Source organism: Notechis scutatus, chromosome 6, assembly GCF_049901735.1.
Source record: "Notechis scutatus isolate UNSWTSFEM ecotype Mainland chromosome 6, rNotScu1.2, whole genome shotgun sequence".
NCBI classification, from domain to species: Eukaryota; Metazoa; Chordata; class Lepidosauria; order Squamata; family Elapidae; genus Notechis; species Notechis scutatus.
Window position 1 is genome coordinate 33,074,641 of NC_142014.1, and position 21,977 is coordinate 33,096,617.

The 21,977-nt window shown below is 40.2% G+C and overlaps 1 protein-coding gene across 1 annotated transcript in view; it reads right to left on the reverse strand.

Moving 5' to 3' along the window:
* SLC38A1 (solute carrier family 38 member 1) overlaps positions 1-21,977 on the reverse strand; it is a 70,363-nt gene continuing 48,386 nt past the window's right edge. Inside the window, exons 9-17 of the mRNA XM_026667834.2 lie at positions 19,807-19,865; positions 19,586-19,711; positions 19,171-19,250; positions 11,137-11,237; positions 8,304-8,422; positions 5,183-5,324; positions 4,984-5,081; positions 3,991-4,029; positions 1-95 (exon numbers count right to left, since the gene is read on the reverse strand). Of these exons, the coding sequence (XP_026523619.2) occupies positions 15-95; positions 3,991-4,029; positions 4,984-5,081; positions 5,183-5,324; positions 8,304-8,422; positions 11,137-11,237; positions 19,171-19,250; positions 19,586-19,711; positions 19,807-19,865 (845 nt within the window). The 3' untranslated portion in view covers positions 1-14. The remainder of the gene's footprint in view (positions 96-3,990; positions 4,030-4,983; positions 5,082-5,182; positions 5,325-8,303; positions 8,423-11,136; positions 11,238-19,170; positions 19,251-19,585; positions 19,712-19,806; positions 19,866-21,977) is intronic.

The following is a 21,977-nucleotide window of genomic DNA, read 5'->3' on the forward strand; positions in this document are numbered from 1 at the left end:
TAGAAGCATCCTATTTATTTACAATATATATACACAGATACACAAATTAAACATTTCCCACAACACAACTGCATAGATTTTGGTGGTTGTTGTTGCTGTTGTTAAATAAAAAAGAAACAGATCCAGCGATATGCATGTATGTGAGTGTCAAGGTCCTATCAGCTCTCAGTATTTAGCAACATTTCTTTTTTATCTTCACATTTTGATAAATTGAAGGTCTTAAACTGAGGAACAATGCTAAATTCTTTCAGTTAAAAAGAAAGACACATGAAAACATTGTCCAGATGCGAAATAGCATCCTCAGCAATGTTTGTTTCTGAATAAGGAAAGACTGATCAGGAGACATTTTAAAAGCAATTTCAGTTAATACAGACTATTGTAATGGTACAAACTGTATTTGAAAAAAAATATGACAGAACTAAGAAAAGAAACATACAAAAGCGTGTCTTTGATTTCATATAGACAGTATTTGGTGTTCACATAAATAGCGCAATATCATACCTAAGGGTTATATTTTTGCTATCCTTTCTTAATATCCCCTGCATACCCTGGACCAAGTGTTATAAATCTGATAAAAGTGATTCTTGCAGAACTGTAGATGGAAATGGTGGGCAGGAAATATTCTCTTTACAAAACTGGTGGGTAGTCAAGCCCAAAGTCCTAGTAGTTGACTACTCCTTTTTAATGGGAAAGCCAAGAGAATGCAATGAAAAGAGCTCCATTTTTGTAGTATCAGATTGGCATGTTTGGGATGGAATTAATTCCCTTTCTGGGTAGGGAATTTGGAAACACTTGTCTACATACTTATAACAACCAAAAGTTCCTCCAAGAAGCATTTTTAAATGCCTTCTAATTGTAAAGCAATGAAAAAATAGATCCTGCTCAGTTTTTTATGACACAAAGGCAGGACAAAGAAAGAGTTGGAATTCTTTTTTGAAATTTCTTTATGCAAGGACATCCATGGAGCAAGAAATGTCAAACTAGTCAGTCTAATGAAAAGTGATATAGGTATTCCTCGACTTATTATCACAGTTGAGCCCAACATTTTTGTTGCAAAGCAAAGCAGTTGTTAAGTGAGTTGTGCCCCATTTTATGACCTTTTTGTCACAGTTGTTAAATAAATCACTGCAGTTAAGTGAATCATGGTTACTAAGCAAATCTGGATTCCTCCACTGATTTTGCTTGTTGGAAGTTGGCTAGGAAAGTTACAAATGATAATCACATGGACCAGAGGACAGTGCAATTATGATACAAATTTTTATCAGCATGGGGATGCTGCAACCATCATAAGTGTGAAAAACAGTCATAACCCACTTTTTTCAGTGCCATTAAATGAATGATTGCAAGTCGAAGACTACCTGTACTATAAGGACTACTTCTTTCTTACATGTGTCACACACATCCAAAATGGGTAGAGCTTACTGCTCAACACAGCTTTCATCATTCTAGCAAAAGCAGCAGGAGCCCACTTATACCCATGTTCCATAGCCTATATTATAATAAAAAAATAAAGTATAGAAAGCCAAGCATGGCTTCCAAAAAATTTTTTCCACCTCTTTATCAACAGTGGCCATAGAAGGCATTTTTATTTAATGTGTTGAGTCTCTCTGTGTTTCTGCTATACACTTCCCACATGTGGCATCTTTGTGTGTTGTGTGGAGAGGGTGGGCTGTGCATATTCCACTCCGGTCTTGTCATCAGGAGAAGTGAGAATGGAGCACATGTCAATATCCTGAGCTGGGATGCCTCAAGGGGACTTCATAGGGTTTTATTTTTCTTCATAGCCTTAAGCCTGATTCAGTCCTTTTAATTAGATCTTTCTTTTTCCATCTACACCTTCCTATACTAAATATACATCTGCTTTATTAATGTTTCAGGTAGTAATCATCACAATGGAAAGGATAAAACACAGATGGATTGATTGTCCCACCCAGTCCCTTATTTCTCCCCAGCACTTTTGAGTTAGAAATAACAATAGCATCAGACTTGTACACCACTTCATACTGCTTTTACAGCCCTCTCTAAGCAGTTTAGATTTCGGTATATTGCCCCCAACAATCTGGATCCTCATTTTACCAACCTCGGAAAGATGGAAGGCTGAGTCAACCTTGAGTCAGTTAGCATTGATAATACATTCTTCTTCTTTTGGAATTGTGTATTACATAACTGAAGGAATTAGCTGTCCCTAAGCTGGTTAATATTTAATTGGCACATCATCACACCATGACGTAGATGGGAACCTCCATTGTAACATGTTGTGAACTCTTGCTCTTTATTGCAAATGGTGTGTACTTTGCCTTCCAACAAATCAGAATATTACAGTAAATCCCCCCCCCAATTTTTTTTTTAATAATCATATTTTATGCTAGGAGCTTCTGTTCCATTTTAAGAAAAAAACTGAATTCTGAGGACTCGTGTTTAGTATAAACCTTGAAGCAGCTTGCTTTTTTGTAATTATCCTTCAAAACGGCCTAATGCCTGGACAGGAAACCTAATTCCATTATCTTTTTGGCCCCAGCATTGTCTATGCAAAATAAACCTATTACTGACGTACTTCACAATGTGATTGTGAAGAAAAGTGCTTTGTAGAAGTCATAAGCAATAAGACACTCTGAATTAGTATGCATTCTTAAAAGTGACAAAAACCACAAAAAGAGTATCAGGACCATCACTATTTTAGAGCCTGAACCAGCTATACACACATGGTCTAGAAATGCCCATAATGAAAGGACAAATATATAATAATAATGAGAATTATAAGCTTCTATGAACTTGATAGCAAGCTCTGAAAAAACTCTGGATGCAACCTAGAGAATGCATCAAGATATATTTACAAATGCCAGCATGTCCTGTATTCTTTCTTTTCATGAACTGCAGACCCTTGAACTACAAACCACTTCTGTGCATCAGAGCTCAATAGATGGCATTCTCATTTGCATTCTTGGGCTGCATAGTGCCAGTAAAATATTTACCAACCAGTAAAGATGTCTATGGTTATACCAGGTGCCAATTGCAATGATCTCTTCATTGATACTAGAAGAAATCTCTACTGTACTGCTAAAGAACAGTCTCACCTTTTTTATTAATTATAAGGTTTTGGCAAGACAATTGTCAGCATGTATTATACTAAAAGATACTAAGATAGAATTTATGATGGATCAGTATGTATTTTCATTGGCAACAGCTTTTTTGTTGTTATTGTTCTTATAACAGCAAAAGAGAGTTTGAAATTCTCCTAACCAGAAAATCACAACTTCATCAAATCAAAGAAAAATATATTGACAAATGTAATCCTGGCACCAAGAAATTTTATATCTCAGGTACATTACCTCTGGATCTATTTCTTTTGATTTTGGTGTATTTTAATTCAAATAATATTGTTATCAGGACAGGGAGACAAGGTAAATATCCTGGGAGACTACTTTGAAAATGGGTACATATGCATATGTATCTCCCACAAGGATAATGAGCTTAAATAATTAAGTCTTTGTTTACTAATACCAAAAGACTCCATAGAGTCCATACGTGACAAAATACTAGTTATCTATCTAATCATTAACCACATTACTGCACCAGTGTGATCTACTTTGATCAGGATAATGGACTTTAGCTGAAAATCAGAAGAAATATTCATGTGCAATGTATGAAACAGTAGAAGATATTCTTCAGGTATTTCATTATAATATTCATTATTTACTGCATACAGAAGACCTATGACCAATGGGATCTGTGAAATTGTTCTGACCACTGTAATAATACTGATGTAAACATTACAAATTAACAACTATCTCCTGTGGAAAATATGCAGTGATGATTAATTCTTGTTTGTTTAATAGACGAAATTTCTGATGAGTGGGACACACTTGCAAAATAGGTGAGTGGTGACTTTTGTGAACAGCAAAGAGATAATGTGTTCATGTTGGTATCTCACTAACCTTCAGTGGCATGTCTTCAATGCATCCAATCATAGATGACAAGAGGAATGCTCACCATGGAAAATAAAATTCCTAATGCCAAAAAGAGGGATGCCTAGAATCAAAATGAGATATTATTTACATTTAGTTATATGTGAAAAGTGGGCTCCAACGTAAGATCCAGGGTGTAGTTCTTAAAGACACTGAAAAGTTGCTGCCACAAATTTTGCATTGGGAAGAGAAAATTATCAAATGCATGAGCAATATCCTATTAATTATTCTTATTTTAAAAGTAAACTATTTAGAAATATATTCCTATGCATTGGATTCAAAGGGAAAGTGTGCTCCTCAATTTGGGAAAAGCTGTACATTTCTGTTATATAATGATTAGCCAATTGAAAATGAGCTTTAAATCTAAGAAGAAATATGTTCATGGGGAAGGCAAGGAAACCAACACACAATCAATTAGTATCAAATTATGTCAGCAATTTGTAGAGAATTCTATCTTACAATTTAATTCAGAGGTGTGCAAAATATTTCTAATTTGCTTCATCTTGCATTTTAAATGCAGTCCTGTTTTGAGTTTAAAACAATTATTTTGCTTTTAAAATGGATGGTTCAAATATTTTGGAAATGGCTTTGAATTTATTTCAGAATAACTTTGTCAGGCATTTCTGAGTTTTGTTCCTGCATTTCCAACATCCTTTGTTTCTGTTGCCTTATATTGGGCAAAGGCTATCAAATGAGAAACCTATTCTTAGTTTGCAAGCACCACCTGTGATTAAGAGTCCTGTATGATTACGTTCCCTTCTTTAAATCTTCATTCTTATTCATAAGCAGTGCAAGCAATTTACTGCAGATCATTTTGAGATACTCAGGTACATCCATTTTTAAGCAAGTATTTATCTTTATTGCCTTCTGACATGAATGCTGGCTCACTTAGCCATTTGTGTACTGGGAAGATCTCAGATCCTTCACTCTGGTAAAAAGTATGTTCTACCTTTGTTACACTTGCACAGTACAGCTTTTAATCTTGTTAAATGAAGGATAAGGAAGCATACTAACTTACCCAAATTCTCTGAATCAGTTTTGAACTATCTTGATCTGTGATTTTTAAATAGAGTGAAGATGGAAGAATAAAAATCAACATATTGGCAGATGTTGTTCCTATGACAATGACAAACAATTTGGTGTTATAATAAACAATTTACAAGTCTAAGCCTAATAAAGGGAGGAAATCTTAATTAAATATATTTAGCATACTGTACCTACAACTCCAAAAATATCCTTCATGGAAGGTATAAAAATAACCAGCAGGTTAATAATCATCAAAAGAATCAATGTAATCACAATGTGTTGGCATAAATGAAATTTGGTTTTTCCAGCAAGCTCAAATATAGATGAACGAACCTATGAAAGAAAAAAAAGATAAATCTGTTAGGCAAAATGTTACGTGGGACAGACATCCTTTTATTAATTTTCCTTCAGTATTATATTTTGTGTTCACTTAGAAAAATTAATACATCATATTTGTGAATATCAGCATTTTCAATTCTATTGCTATTTATTTCAGCTAGACCTTTTTATGCTACCACAACTTGTTCTGATAAAACATTAAAATTTTGCTTTTTATTAAAAACTGAATTGCATTTTGCCAAATTTAAAATACTTAATCTCTCATACCAAGCAGAATTTTCATGTGAAATTGTCAAAGAAAAGGGAAAATGAACATTTCTTTTTTATATTATATAATATTTTCACTTTCTACTTTCTGATAAATATTTGAACTGATATCATAAAAGTGTATGATTGCCTTCGAGTTCCGATTGTTTAGGAATTCAGAGGAGGCTTGACTTGATTACCTGGGCAATCCCATAGTCTTCTATAAAATACTGCAATAAGGGTGCTGTCTGGATTTGGATGATATAAACATATCAGATTAGCTCTTATCTTTCCTGAATCCCAGTTTGTTTCTAGTCCCAGCTCAAGGGATAGTTTTTAATCTATAAAACTCTTCCATTTGTGGAACCTGAAGGAATCTTTTTCTGAATGTTCCTATTTGTGCCATGGCCAGCCTCAAAGGCTTGCTTGGGATGACTTCTTACGCTGAGATGTGACAGAAAGTTACCCAGGAACAAGCCTTTACATTGGTTGACTACCCAAATTTGGAATGCCTTCCCAAGTATGGTTAATGTATTTATCTACTGTAACAGTGATTTTAAACTTTTTATTGTTGCTTGGAGTTCCTGTTATTATTTTAATATTTACTTTTTATTTCATTCTGTGTTTAATAAAATTCTTTTACATATGTTTTATGAATTGCTTTCATTATAAACATCTCCAAGGATTTTTTTTAAATTGGAAGCAATACAGATAGTCCTTGACATACAACTACAATTGAGCCCAAAATTTATGTTAAGAGAGACATTTGTTAAATGAGTTTTGCCCCATTTTATGACCTTTCTTGCCACAGTTGTTAAGGGAATCATCGCAGTTGTTAAATTAATAACATGAATGTTAAGTGAATTTGCCTTCCCCATTGACTTTGCTTGTTAGAAAGTTGCAAAAAGCTGATCACATGATCTGGGACAATGCAACTGTCATAAATATGAACCAGTTACCAAGCATCCCAGTTACCAAGCATCCCAGTTTTGATTACATGACCATAGAGATGCTACACTTATTTCAAGTATCAAAATGCTCATAAGACACTTTTTTCAGTATAACTTTGAATTTTCACAAAATTAATCGTTGTAAGTCGATGACTACCTGTACTTCCCAATGTTAATGTTTAAAAATAAATGCATAGAAAGCTAGTTTGATCTTCTGCACTATTTTCTAAATCAGCCATACTGAAAACTACAGGTAATCCTTGAGTTAATGGAGCCTGCCCATTCCATTTGTAACCCTAAGATTTGTGGGAGTGAATCTCATACCATGAACGGGATCACTCCATTTTTGCCCACGCATTCGCTAATCGAATGTGTGGCTCATTAAGTGTGCATGTATTTCAGGGTGGGGAAGGCCAACAGGAGGCCTAATGATGGAACAGACCACCTGCTTAAGACCACCCAAGGCCTCCCCGACCCACTGAAATACTTCATGCTCACCACAATTGCTTCCCCTCTTCCCAACCTGCTGCGCCAGGTCACTTACCATGCAAAGATCTAACAAGCTGTCTCCTCTCCAGCCAACAACAGCTTTTTGCAAAACTCTTCTAAAGCCTGAAGGAACACAATCTCCCTGCAAGCTTCAGCAAGGAAACAGCAAACGGAGGGAGGGCCTGAAGGACCGAAGCCTTCCCTCCGTTTGCAAACATCCAGGCCTCAATTCGCAGAGAACAGAGGCCTAAAGTGCGAGATCACATGAGATCAGTAGCACAAGTGCTACTGATCTCACATGATCTCACAGGATGTCAGGCCTTCGTTCTCTGCAAATGCACTGAAAAACTGAAGCAATGAAGCAGGCAAAGAAAGTGCAACAGGGAGATCTTCGCAAAGTGTGTCTCCACAGGCGAAGTGCCTGTGAAGACCTGGCTGGGAGGGTGGGGAGAGTAGATGGGGTGAATGTTGCAGAGCCTCTGTGGTCGTTTGTAAGAGCGAACAACTGCTGTGGTGCTGCAATATTAATAATTTCGGGAGTTGTTTGTAAACACTAGGGGGCACTTATCACATAACTATTTGAACGTTCGCTAAGGCAGGGGTCCCCAACCACCGGTCCCGCGGACCGGTCAGCGGAACAAGTCCTACCGGCGCGCTGGTTGCTGGCGCCGCCATCTTTTGATGAAAAAGTGCTTCCGGTGAGCTTTTCGGGTAGAAAGCTCACGGAAGCATTTTTCATCAAAAAAGATGGCGCTCGCTTCGGTGAGCTTTTCGGGTAGAAAGCCATTTCTACCCGGAAAGCTCACGAAACTGCGCCGCCATCTTTTGATGAAAAAGTGCTTCCGGTGAGATCACCGGAAGCACTTTTTCATAAAAAAGATGGTGGCGCCCAGCTGATGCCGGTACCGGGCCGCGGCACCCAGCTGATGCCGGTACTGGGCGCGGCATAAAAAAGGTTGGGGATCACTGCGCTAAGGGAACGTTCATAACCCAAGGATTACCTGTACTATAATTTCCATTACTTTTATACTGCTCATCAATGAGCAATATCCAGGAATGATGCGATTTATGCCCTAATACAGTCTGGATTTGTGGAAGGCTGAACAACATCACTGTTCCTGTATTTTCAGCATGGCAAATATTTGGAATTTAGAAGGCTGGAGACTGATGTTAACTTGCAATCTATTCTTGCCAAAACAAAAACTAAATAAGGAAGCAAAAATTCAATTCTTGTATTCAGGAACTACCAATCAGGAACTTAACAAATGGACAGAAATTTTCAACTTACAGTGAAAAATAACACAGGGACTGTAAGTATGACTGCAACAATGACGGCAACACGAACAGTTAAGACAAGGATGTCATCTTTATTCTGATATTTGTGAAGCAAATCTGACTGTACAGATTCTGCAGGGAAAACAATGATAGAGCTGTTCTAGCAGACAGATAATTAATACAAGCTGCCATTTAGTAAAAAAAAAAAGACATCTCAAACAACTTCTGATTTAATCTTTTGAAATGAGGCTGGTGAATCACCCTTTCAAATTGAATTGTCAGAATTGGTTCAGCACATTAAACTGTGTGGGATCCATTTGTATCTGCTAAGAGACTTGGCCTCAGTAATTCAATATTCAATGAATGTTTGTTGTTATTTGCTTTTTCTTAATTGATTCAGAAGTGAGAATCTATATGATTTTCTAACACAAATCAATTTTCTGATCCGAACTTCAAATTTAAATTAAACTTTGGGTGATTAGCATTATAATGTCAAACTCAATTTCACTGAGGGCCACATCAGGGTTGTGGTTAACCTGGGGGGGGGGGGCAGGTGGGCATGGGCAGAGTAAGTGTGGCTGGATGGTTGCAGCCGATTTGGTGTGCTTTCCCACACAAGAGCAGGGGCGGTCCTGATGAAAGGGAAGCCTCACTTGCTGCGAGGCCAGGGCGAGGAACAGCTTATGGAGGTGCTAGTGGCGGCTGTGTTGCTGATCTACAACTTATGGAGGTGCTAGTGGCGGCTGTGTTGCTGATCTACAACTTATGGAGGTGCTAGTGGCGGCTGTGTTGCTGAGCTACGACTTTTGGAGCCACCCATACTGGAATGCAGTCAGCTTTAGATCTGATCCATGTGGCTGCCATGGAGCTGGCCCATCCCTAACCCGCTGCCTCAACGAAAGGGAAGCCTTGTGGGCTGTGAGGCCAGGCCAGTGAGCGGGGTATGGAGGTCCTGGGGCAGATGCAGTGATCTACAACATGGTGGCGGCCATCTGGGCCGGAACACAACTCAGCCTTAGATCCCTGGTGCCGCTCTGGAGCCAGCTTGGGACCGCTCCCACTGCCTCGGCACACACATAGGAGGAAGTGAGTGCTGGCATCCTGGGTGAAAAGATGCCATATTCCACACATTCACCACCTCCTATGTGTGCACTCAGGAGGCAGGGCGGTGGCAGCCCCTTGCTGGCTCCAGGGCTGCCCCATGGATCTAAGGCTGACCGCGTTCTGGCCTGGATTGCTGCACCAGGTTGACATCAGCACCCAGTTGGCATGGGCCTGGCTGAAGGACTGTGGGTCAATCCTTTGCTGTTTCCAGGGCAGCTCCATGAGCCAGATCTAACAACACCGGGGGCTGGATCTACACTGCAGGCCTTAAATTTGACACCCCTGTTCTATATGTTCCTTTTCAGAACCCTGAAACAAATGCAAAGATAATAAATATGTATTGCAGACATATAGAAATGTATGCTAATAACTCAACAACCCATGCCCATTGGATCTTTGTTTCAGAGATATTTCCTTATCTAAAGAGAGAAAAAGATGACCATGGGTGAACAAAAAAAGAGTGAGAGTGGGAATGAGTTTTGATTTCCTGCCAGCTTCCCTGTAGAGTTTCCTTGTGGGAAGCTGGCAAGGAACATCAGAAATCTTTTCTTCCTTCCAGCCATCCCTTTTCTTGGGAGAAAGTCAGTCGGGAAGTCAACAGGAAGTTTCAAGTACAAGGCCAGCAGGCAGATATGTGACTGCCACTGGTTGGGAGTGAAAGTGATGTGGTGCAGGTCAGAAATGATACATGAGAGACTGTGGGTTCGGAAGAGGCTGTGGGTGTTTACCAGAGATGCCATCCAAGGATTGTGTACAGATGGGTAGTATAGTCAGGAGGTGCCTAGGGTATATGTGAGGAGTGGTGTGGATTGGATAGGGTGCAGAGGGGTCTATGAGTGAAGAAAGTACATAGGGTCACAGGGCTGTGTACACAGGGGATAGCATAATGGAGGACATGGGTTGGAAAGTTGTCTGAAGGTGCTTGCGAGTGTGTAGACTATGGTATGCAAGTCAAGAGATGGTGAGTGGGGTTACAGGAAAGGTGTATAAGAGTGTCCCAGGGGTGCTACATGGGTTGGGCAATGTGTATGAAAGGGTGTGGCTTGGAGAAGGTGCATGTAGTTGTACAAGAGGTGCTGCATTGGTCAGGCAAGGGATGGTGCAGGTTACAAAAAGTGTGACATGCAGGGCACATGGGTCAGGGAAGGTGCACAGAGATTTGGCACAGGTTGGAGGAGCACAGAAAGGGAGTTGCATGGACTGGGAAGGGCTTACAGAGATCCTTTCTTTCCCTTCCTGCCTTCCTTTCTTCTTTCCTTCTTTCATATATCAAAATCAAATTTACTAAATTTTATCAAACTTCATTTCTCAAATTTATATGCCACTCATCTTGCGATTTGAAGCGACACTGGGTGACTAAGGCTTTCCCCCTTCCCTTAAGTATAAATGGCTGTTGCTGGGGAGGGGGCAAAAGACTGCTGGACTGGCTGAGAAACTGCCACGGAACATTGAAAATGAAGATCATGTGACCACAATCCAGTCCAGCAGCAGAACAGCATAATCAGATAAGAAAATGCCCTTTTCAAATTAAGCATGAGGCCTCCTGATCTGGATGTTACTTTCTGTACAAAGGAAGAAAGTGGCAACAAACACATTTTATAAAATTCATGTTTGACTATGATAATGTTTGAATTATAGAGTAATCATGATTGGTCTCAGTTGCTTGCTTTAAAAAGATTATGAGTCAAGAAGAAGTTATATAAAATATCATTCATGTTAGGGAAGACTGAATACATACATACCATAAAATGTCAAGTAGCCAAAAATAGCAGTTAAAAAGTACATGACAAACATGGCAAAGAAAGAGATTTTTGTAACCATCTGCATTCTTTTTTGGGAATGACTGTAAAAAAAAAGAGAAGGGGGAGGAGAGGAATGAAGAGAAATGAATATTGGTGGTATTATTATTCAGTTATTATTTTCATTCAGAGCTGCCCAACTCCTCAGCATCATTTATTAAACTTTAATACATGCTCACAGACATTATACTATTTACTACACTAATTAATAGATAAAATGAGTATTAATGTGAAGCTTAGTTAGGAAGAAAAATAGTAAAAACCGACTCTTCATTCTTAATCCAACTCTTTTAACAATGAATAAGGGATAATATATAAATTCTCAAATGCATTCCTCATTCACTGTCCTGAAGGAACATATTCAAAACACATGAGACATCTCCTAAATTTAGGAATTAATAATGAAAAAGTTCACTTTCTAATTTCTATCCAAACCTCATCTTATTTCGCATGAAGGTGTACATGTGTCTTAGAAGGTCATTCTTCAATATAGTATGTAAAATCTCAAGACAGCTTGCATTGCTAGTACAGAATTAAAATATAATGTATGAATCGAATCGAATTCTTTATTAGCCAAGTGTGATTGGACACACAAGAAATTTGTCTTGATGCAAATGCTCTCAGTATACATATAAGAAAAGATACATTCATCAAGAATCATAAGGTACACTTAATAATGGTCATAAGGTACAATAAGTAATCAAATCATACTAGGAAACAGTCAATATAAATCATAAGGACACAAGCAACAAAGTTACAGTCCTACAATCACAAGTGGGAGGGGATGGGTGGTAAGGAGTGATGAGAAGATTAATAGTAATAGTAGTGCAGACTTTGTAAATAGTTGGACGGTGTTGAGGGAATTATTTGTTTACCAGAGTGATGGTGTTTGGGGAAAAAAATGTCCTTGTGTCTAGTTATTCTGGTGTGCAATGCTTAGTCTATAGCGTCGTTTTGAGGGTAGGAGTTGAACCAGTTTATGTTCAGGGTGTGAGGGGTCTGTAAATATTTTCACAGCCCTCTTTTTGACTCGTGCAGTATACAGGTCCTCGATTGAAGGCAGGTTGGTAGTAATTGTTTATTCTGCAGTCCTAATTATCCTCTGAAGTCTGTGTCTGTCTTGTTGAGTTGCAGAACCAAACCAGACAGTTATAGAGGTGCAGATGACAGACTCAATAATTCCTCTGTAGAACTGTATCAGCAGCTATTTGGGCAGTTTGAGCTTTCTGAGATGGCGCAGAAAGAACATTCTTTGTTGTGTTTTTGATGACATTTTTGATGTTAGGTGTCCATTTTAGGCCTTGTGATATGATAGAATCTAGAAATTTGAAGGTCTCTATTGTTGATACTGTGTTGTCTAGTATTGTAAGAGGTGGTACTATGGAAGGGTTTCTTCTAAAGTCTACCACCATTTCTACGGTTTTGAGTGTGTTCAGTTCCAGATTTTTCTGGTTACCCCATGAGGCAAGTTGTTCAACCTCCTGTCTATATGTGGATTCGTCCTTGTCTCAAATGAGACCAATCACTGTTGTGTCATCTGCAAACTTCACTATTTTAACAGATGGATCATTTGAGATGCAGTCATTGGTATATAGGTGTCAGCCTTCAAGAATCTTTCTTTTGCTTGTCTTTCCAGCTGCCATAGTAACAGGGAGAGGGAAGATAAATTGGGCTGGGGGGGGAGAGAGTGCTGGAGGTTTGAGTTGGTGAGATTTAAAACTTGGGGAAACTTTCTTGTTTATGCTTACTTACTTACTGCGCAGCTGCAATATCTTATCTATCCAGGCCAAGGTCAATGGCCAGATGTCTGAATCACCACCTGAAGATGCCCCATATGACATTATACATGTCTCAGATTGGATGGTCTGTTTGAACTATTGTGGGTGGGAATGTTGCCATAACTTTGTATACGTGATTTTCACGCCTAATGCCTCAGATCTTGAATTCTTTTGATGCTACCACTTGATTTCCAGTAAAAGTCCTTTTTTCTATAACAATGGAGTCTAATGGTTCTTTCTTGGATTTTGAATGGAGCTTCACCTGACATTAGGGAGAAGAGAAGTGGAGAAAGCACACAGCCTTGGGGGGCCCCTGTGCTAATTGTATGTACCACAAAATTGAAAAAAAATACTCACTAAAACAATGACCACGGGCTCCTTATATATTAAAAATTTCAATCCTGGGGAAAAGTTCTAAAGAGTCTTCTTGGGAATTAGGTTCCAAGATTGGGACACCACAATTGAAAAACTTCCTTGCCAGCATTCTATCTCGTTTCTTTTTGCAAGGATCTTAGTAACAGTGTCAGAAAAATGCAAGTGGGGCCCTGCAAGGATCTATCTATAGTGGAAGCAAATGAATGAACTTACTGTATAGCAATATATATGATTAAACATGTGGATTAACACTGTGAGTATATTTTTCTCCCACTGCAAATAACAGCTGCTGGAATGATCGCAGTAAGCCTAATAGGAGGTTTTGGTAATGCCCCAAATTCCTATCCAGCTTCATAGAAAAGCTACAGTAGTTGTTAAAGTGGAAGGGAAGGATACTGTTGTGATTATGACATGAAAGAAAGAATTCATCCCCAAACGTTGGGAAAGATTATTATTCCTTCACAGTAACCCTTCCTTTGGATTCTGAATCTGTGCAGGCTCCCTACCTACTACTATTTAGAATAGAGTTTCTTATTTTGTCTATTCAAAGCATTAGTGAAGACATATGAATGGCTTATGCAAGACCTGTTAGAGATAGTTTGGCTGCATGTACATTTTGATGGAAAATTCCTTCTCTGTGTCCTAAAAGTAATGAAAGCAAGTATCTTAAGAGCAACAGAAAGGATTTTCACAATAACTGCATCTAAACCAGCGGTGTCAAGCTCTATTTCATTGAGGGCCGCATCAGGGTTGTGTTTGACCTCTGAGGGCCGGGGGTGGGCATGGTGGGGTGGGCGTGGCAGGAGGTGGGCGTGGCCATGGTGGGCATTTGACATAGGCTCAGGATGCATTTTTTCTCCTTTGCATTCAAAACATCTATTCCAGACAAAGGGAGATTTACTTTCTGGAACAAATCTCAATTCCATAATGTAGAGATTAAAGACATGTAGAGTTGCCAGCTGCTATGGGGCTTGATTCTTTTGTATAGAAGCAGAGCATAAATGAACTGACAATTTCTCCAGATGTCTCTAAAAACTGTCTGTCCAACAGTCAATCAATCTTTGTTACTACCTCTGACACAGCCCTAGAGGAGGGGGCTCACCCTCTCTCATCTAAGACCTAGATGAAGAGCCAGATGTTTTTGGCTCTTCTGAACAGCTATCCAGATCCTGGGGGATACCTAGTTCTAGTTGGCAGATGCTGCTAAAGAGAAAGTGAAGATGCTGCCTCCTGCAGCACTCTGCCAGCCAAAATGGGGCATGGGGGGGGGTTGTGTGCCCCCCCTCATACCCCATTTTTGTCCTGGACAGCCTCCTGCAGCACCCTGCCAGCCAATGAATAGCTCCAGCCTGCAGGTCTTGAGTTTGACATCCCTGATCTAAACTATTTAATATCTGGCCTTGGGAGAAAAGGCTATCCCCTTCTCTGGTGGATTTTTAGAAAATCTTTATGTTACAGACAGAAAACTTTATTTTAAGGTTATGCTTACCATTATTTGATATTATTTTATATTTTTAATTTGTACTAATTTTGATCTCATTTTAACTGTCAACCACCCAAATAACATCTATGCATTAAAAAGGGATAGACATTTTTAAATTGTAGAAGGTTAGCACTCACCCCTCTCCTAAAAGAATGACATATTCTCAGAAATATTAAAAAGGCAGAATATTATATTTCTCTGGATGAGAAAAGAAGAAACATGTCCTTAAAGACAAAGCAGCTCCCTGCAGCTCCCTGTACCTCCCTTAAAATCTACCCATCTCACCACATGGCACCTGGGAAGATTGCATCACCCAGCAAGATTCAACCAAACTACCCCTGCATGGCCCCATGGGAGTCTGACAACCATTCAGGATACATTTCTTGCCACAAGAACAGGAAGCAAGTTCAAAGCCCAGAGAGGGCATAAAACCAAAGGACTCCCAGCATCTCTTTCATTTTCACTTAGGAGCTCCAAGGCATGTGGTCCTGTCCACCATTAAAACCATCTTTCCAAGCAGTTGCCATGTTTCCAGTGTCTTTCTTTCCACTTAGAACTAAACTCAGATGGACATTTCTTCCAACAAAATAAATAAATCAACAAGATACATATAATATCATGTAGTATATCATCATTCAAGCTTATAGTATCTAAATCTGATACCAAATGGAATCAAATATCATCAGCCAAAAATTTAGGACAAGTGAAATATAAATGTACGATCTATAGGGATAATGCACTATCTAAAATTTCTAAGCTTTTTCTAAGAATATAATACTGACTTGGAAGAAAAAAGCTCTTAACCAACAGTTTTAAGGATAGTTTAAGCAACAACAGGAACCTGGTTTACAAAGAATATTTTCATCTGGTTAAAGAAGAAACAAAATGGCAAACCAAAAAATGAAAAGTTTTAAATCTTTTAAGTCTGATGTATAAATAATAGTTTTCTCATTGTGTTAGCACTAAGCAAGCATCAAGATAAATCAAAATAACCATGATAGGTCAAAATAGCTATTAAGTGGTAGTAGCTCATTATTGCAGCATATATAAACTATTAAGCTTAACAACTTGAATCCCTAATTTAAGGACCTCAAATAATAGGAAACAGGCTAGATGAAGCAGGCAATTTTCAGTCCATGTACTCATTGATAAATGTGTTTTTTCTTCCATACTAATCAGAATTTTTTCATACAGGTAGTCTTAAACGTATGCACACAATTGGGTGCAATTTTAGTAATGAAGCATTATGGTCATAAGTTGCAATTTTACCACTGTTTATGAAGTTGTTAAATAAATCATAGGATTGCAAGTCCAAATCCAGCTTATCCAATGGGCATTTTTGCCAGAAAGTGGTAAAAATGTTGCAAAATGCAATTACTCAAAATGCAATGTGATCTCAGTAGTGGTGTGGCAATCATAACTTTAAGGATAAGTCATAAGTAATTTTTTTCAAGTCTACTGTAACTTTGAGTGGTCATTAAGTCATGAGGTCTACTTGTACTTAGATTAATAAACTCTAAAATATATAGGTTTTGTGTTTAAATAATTACAAATGCATTTGTATGAGTGCATTTTTATTTATGAAGTATTTTAGCTCAAACCCATTTATGCTAAAATATTTAACAAATTTGTTACATCTTTTGAATATAGCACTGCAGTACAAAATCTAAAGAAATGAAAAATGTAAATTAGGTTTTAATCTGGCAATTGTTTTAGGAATTATGGATCAGATGAGTCTGTATTAAAAACTATAAAGATTAAAGTTCTCAGATAGATCTAGAAAACAATGCTAAAGATGACAGATTAATTTTGTTTCATTTTGCTTCATTATTTGTTTAACCCAGGGGTCTTCAAACTTGACAACTTTAAGACTTGTGGACCAACTCCCACAATTCCTCCTCCAGTCATGTTAGCTCAGGAATTATGGGAGTTGAAGTCCACAAGTCTTAAACTTGCCAAGTTTGGAGACCCTTGGTTTAACCTAATTAAGCAGTCCTTTTAGACACCATTCTATTTGGATAGATATACAAAGACTCTTTATAATGGGGGTGTTAACCAATTTCATATGTGCTAAATTTAATGCACAAGATTACAGCTGAAGTTCTATTCACAAAAAGTTTTCATTGTTTCTTCTTGGGTTTTTAATAATCTGTTATCTGTCCAGAGTTGCCAGTGTGAAATGGGTGGCCATATAAATTAATATATCAATTAATTAATCAAACACTGACACCCTGACTTTCCACAGGCACCGTATTTTTCAGAGTATAAGACACTCCGAAGTATAAGACACACCTAGATTTTGGAAAAGAAAACAAGGGGAAAAAACTGCCTCTGTCTCTGCCTCCTAGTAATTTGCCTCCTTGCAGCAAACAGCAAAAAGCCTGTTTCAGTTTCAGTTTTAGCACAGCCCGATTAATACCAGCAGCTGATTGTCAGTTGGATCAGCTTCCAGACAATCAGCTGTTTCAGGCTGCAGAGATTGCCATAGCCTATTGCTACCTCTGCAAGCCCCATTATTGGTCTCTGCGCAGCCCATTCCCTGCTTTCTGGGCAGCGGGGATCAGGATGGGGCATGCGGAGGCTAAAAATGGGATGTGGAAGCCGAAAATGGGGCACGTGGAGGTGGCAATAGGCAATGGCAATCCCTGCAGCCTGAAACAGCTGATGGTTGGGAGGCCGGTCTAACCGATTATCAGCTGCTTATGCTAATCAGGCTGTGCTGAAACTGAAGCTGAAACTTAGCCAAGAGTCATCAGTCATGTTCTTCAATTAGATATTTGCACGGCAGAAATTCCGGTCACTTAGTTACAATCTTTGCAAGATAAGAATGGAATGCACTTTTGGTTTCAAACTGCTGCAATGTTCTTTCAAATTTCCTTCCCCCCACCCACCTCTGTTCATGGCAACCCTAAAACAGTCATAGAAATGTTTTATGAGTTGACAATCTGCCTAATGACCGGCTGGGTGGGCATGGCTAGGTGGTCATGTGACTGGGTGGATGTGACCAACTCAATGTCACTCACATTGAAGGGCGTCTCTCCAGCCTCTACTCACTCTTCACCTCCCAGTCACTCCTTAGGTACCTGCCCAGACTCCTTAGGGCCCCAACAGGAAGCAGTTGTTGGAGCAGCCACCATGAGAGTTTGCAAAACAGCTGGCTCAATTCAAATTGGATCTGACCAAGAAGGAGGTTCAACAGAAGCACTTCACTGAGGACTACAAGCATAGGTTTTCCAATCAGAGGGAAGACTTGCAGGAGTGCAAGGCCAGGTACCGGCACCTGGAAGCTCAGTGGGCTGAGATTCCAGGCCATAATGCAGTCCCACTGGAACGAGGCCCTCTGGATCTTTGCCACCAGCGGCACTTCTCTCCAGCCTTCACCAAAGCCCCGCACCAGCAGGCTGAAGTAGACCCCAAGTCAGAATTTCTGCTCCCCTCTGATCCGCACAAAAAGACCTTGAAGTGGGAGACTCTCTGCAGTAACACAAACATTCATTGCACATATCCAGTCCACAGGGGCCATAGTTTGAGGACCCCTGATTTAATTCAATATAAAAAATGCAAATAATTTTTCTGTGGACCACCAAAATTTTCTCACAGACCACCAGTGGTCCACGGACTATGAGTTGGTGACCACTGGTTTACAATACAACAAAAAAACACTTAACTCTTGCTAGAATAGATTATGGTTAGGAATTATGCAGTGGTAGTTCAAACACTTGAACAATACCAGAATATTTACTTTACTTATATACTTATTATCCCTATTGCAATTTCTGGGATTATGATTCTGCCTTAAGGCATATAAACTTTACAGGGTTCAGAAAATATCTGTGCTTTCAGATTTTTAATTAGGCTTATATATTTTTAAAACAAAGAATCCTCAGAAGATCTGAGAATTCAATATACTCTGCCTTCCAGATTTTAGTAATATAGTTCTTAACTCTTTAAAAGAATATAACACCTGATTGAAAGAATAAGGTTAAAAGGGAGAGGGGAAAAAAGCACCACCATTTTACATCTCTGCTAGGTTAAGCTGCCTTTGAGCCAGATGTGAATATTGGTACTATATCTCAAGATCCCTTTAGACTGATAGTTAGCATTGTTGGTGTTTCTAAAAAATAGCTGTTCAGATCTAAAGAAAATGCCCAGCGAATAACAATATCCCTTCAATTCCCCCCTCCCTAGTGAATCAAGTCTTCCTGGAATACTGGGGGGAAGGATAAGTGTCAAATATTCCCTCTCCTTTGGATAATGACAGCACTGCAGTATATAACTCAATATTCCTATCATTCAGATGAAAATGTTCTTTTTAATAATCAGTAATAAATATTCTCTTACTCTTTAAGTTCACTGTAGATTGGAAGGACTGATGGATGGCACACAAATGCAAATGCAAGGGTAGGCAAAGCATACACACTCTGTTAAAAAAAAAAAGTAAAAATCAGCATACTTTTCCTAAAGTTGGTATAAAGTCTTTATTGCTTCAAACATCAGAATTGGAATTTACCTGTAGTAAAATGAATGTTTGAAAGATACATTTTGGTGAATGTACTTAGTGATATATGTCTACGGAACACACAGTTCTTAAGCACCATTTAGTTTTACTCTGCATTATCAGGACAAAGTATACACCCTAGATTTCTTATTAAAATTTTTACAAAGCACATTCTACAATTGAACTTGTATGTTCCTGTAACACCAATAGCTCTATAATAGAAAGAAATGGCAAATACTGAAGAAGAAAAAAACGTACCTTAGAATTAAATGTAACATATTTTGGTCTGCATGCCTCTGTGCCAAAGCTAAAATTGGAAGAAATAGCATCTGTTGCATTTCTGTCCAGAAAAGGACAAGAAAACTGAAATTTCTTGTATATGACCTACAATAAAGGATCAAAGTTGAAAGATTCAGCAAATGGTTTTAAATTGGAAGTTTAATCACTCAGATCCAATTAAAACATTAAGTCCAACTTACCACTATGAGAAAAAATACCATACATGTCAGGGAAAATCCACTAGTATAGCCAAGATAGCCTAATAGAAATTCAAAGGACAACATATTCAGTAATTTATTATTACTTTCATTTGTTTTTATTTTATTTAATAATAAGTTATCTTTTTCAACATATTTGTTTGATATACAAAAAAGAAAGAAAAGAAAGGAAAAAATGGGGGGATACAAACAAAAATACAGAACATACATACATACATACATACATATATAAAACGCATTTAAAAAATCAGAATTTTAAAACAACTTATCCACATGGAATAATATTGATCAGTCCTTCTATCAACAGAGAGCCTATTCATCAATAGAAAGCTGGGGCTCTGAAAGTATTTAGGGTCCCATCTTTTGGTTTTAAATTGAATAATTACCTCAGCTGTTGTATGTACCGTATATACTCGAGTATAAGCCGAGTTTTTCAGCCCATTTTTTGTGCTGAAAAAACCCCCCTCAGCTTATACTCGAGTCAGATTCCCCTCTGAAAAAAAAATGGTGTGGAGCTCCGGAGCTGGGCAGGCGCTTCCCTGCTTCCGTGTTTCCTTTGCAACTTTTAAGCATGGGGGTAATCAGAAGCAGAAAAGTTCTTGCATGAGGATATATTGTTTTTTCTTTTTTTAACTGTTTTTAAGGGGGGGGGAAAGACCCACCGTCATGTGAGAATGCTCAGACACGAAATCTATCCGCCCGAAAATATGTGTGTGTGTGTGTGTGGGGGGATTTTAACAGAGGGAAGATGTAGGGAGAAGGCAAAAGCGACGGAAGATCCTTCAGGGGAAACTGAGGGGAGACTCACCCTTGGTCCAGATGAGCCCCTTCCCGCCCCTAAGGAAGCAGAGGCAGCCAGCAAGGGCAGGCAAGCCCCACTTCATGGACTCCGTCTGTCCTCGCTCCCACCCAAAGCCACGAAGTCCCCCAATCGCGCAGCCCAGAATCGCCCTCCCTCAGGGGGCAGCAACACGCCCGGTTTTCCCGAGACAAGAAGCTCCGCCGTGCAATGAAAGCGCCCTGGCTCTAGGCTCGCGGGCTCAGAAAACAACGCGAGCTGAGGTCGCTTGGCTCCGTTCGGCTTCTCCAACATCGGCACCGCCCTGTTCTATGTGCCGGGCTCGGCAAGTCCGAGCAGCCAGCGCGTGGAGCAGGACGGCGCCGAGATCGTTGGCTGCCTCTTTCGCAGCACGTGAGGCCTCCCCGGCTGGCCAGCTGCTCTCCTCCTTCTCTGCCTGGGGAGGCTTCTTGTGCTGCAAAGAGGCGGCTAATGATCCCTGGCTCCGCTCGGCTTCTCCAACATCCGGCACCGCCCTGTTCTATGTGCCGGGCCGGCAAGTCCGAGCAGCCAGCGCGTGGAGCAGGATGGCGCCGGAGATCGTTGGCTGCCTCTTTCGCAGCACGGAGGCCTCCCCGGCTGGCCAGCTGCTCTCCTCCTTCTCTGCCTGTTTGTTCTGTGTGACCGAGGAGGAGGAGACTGGCTGGCTGGTTGGGGAGGCTTTCTGCGCCGAGGAGGCGGCTGCTGGTGTCCGGCTTTGCTCCGCTTCTCCGGCGCGGCCCTGCCTTTCCCTTATCGAGGTGACGCGGGACTGGGGCCGCACCGGCGGCAGCAACTCCCGACAGCCCCAGCTGGACACCTGAGCGGAGCCCGGGCGGAACTGCCTGTTGCCGCCGTGGGCGCCGTTGCGGGCGCCCGGCTGCCCAAGTAAAGAACAGGGTCACGCCGGAGAAGCAAAGCAAAGCCGGACACCAGCAGCCGCTCCTCGGCGCAGAAAGCCTCCCCAACCAGCCGGCCGGTCTCCTCCTCCTCGATCACACAGAACAAACAGGCAGAGAAGGAGGAGAGCAGCTGGCCAGCCGGGAGGCCTCCCGTGCTGCGAAAGAGGCAGCCAACGATCTCCGGCGCCGTCCTGCTCCACGCGCTGGCTGCTCGGACTTGCCGGACCCGGCACATAGAACAGGGCGGTGCCGGATGTTGGAGAAGCCGAGCGGAGCCGGGATCATTAGCCGCCTCTTTTGCAGCACAAGAAGCCTCCCCAGGCAGAGAAGGATGAGAGCAGCTGGCCAGCCGGGGAGGCCTCCCGTGCGAAGAGGCAGCCAACGATCTCCGGCGCCGTCCTGCTCCACGCGCTGGCTGCTCGGACGTGCGGGCC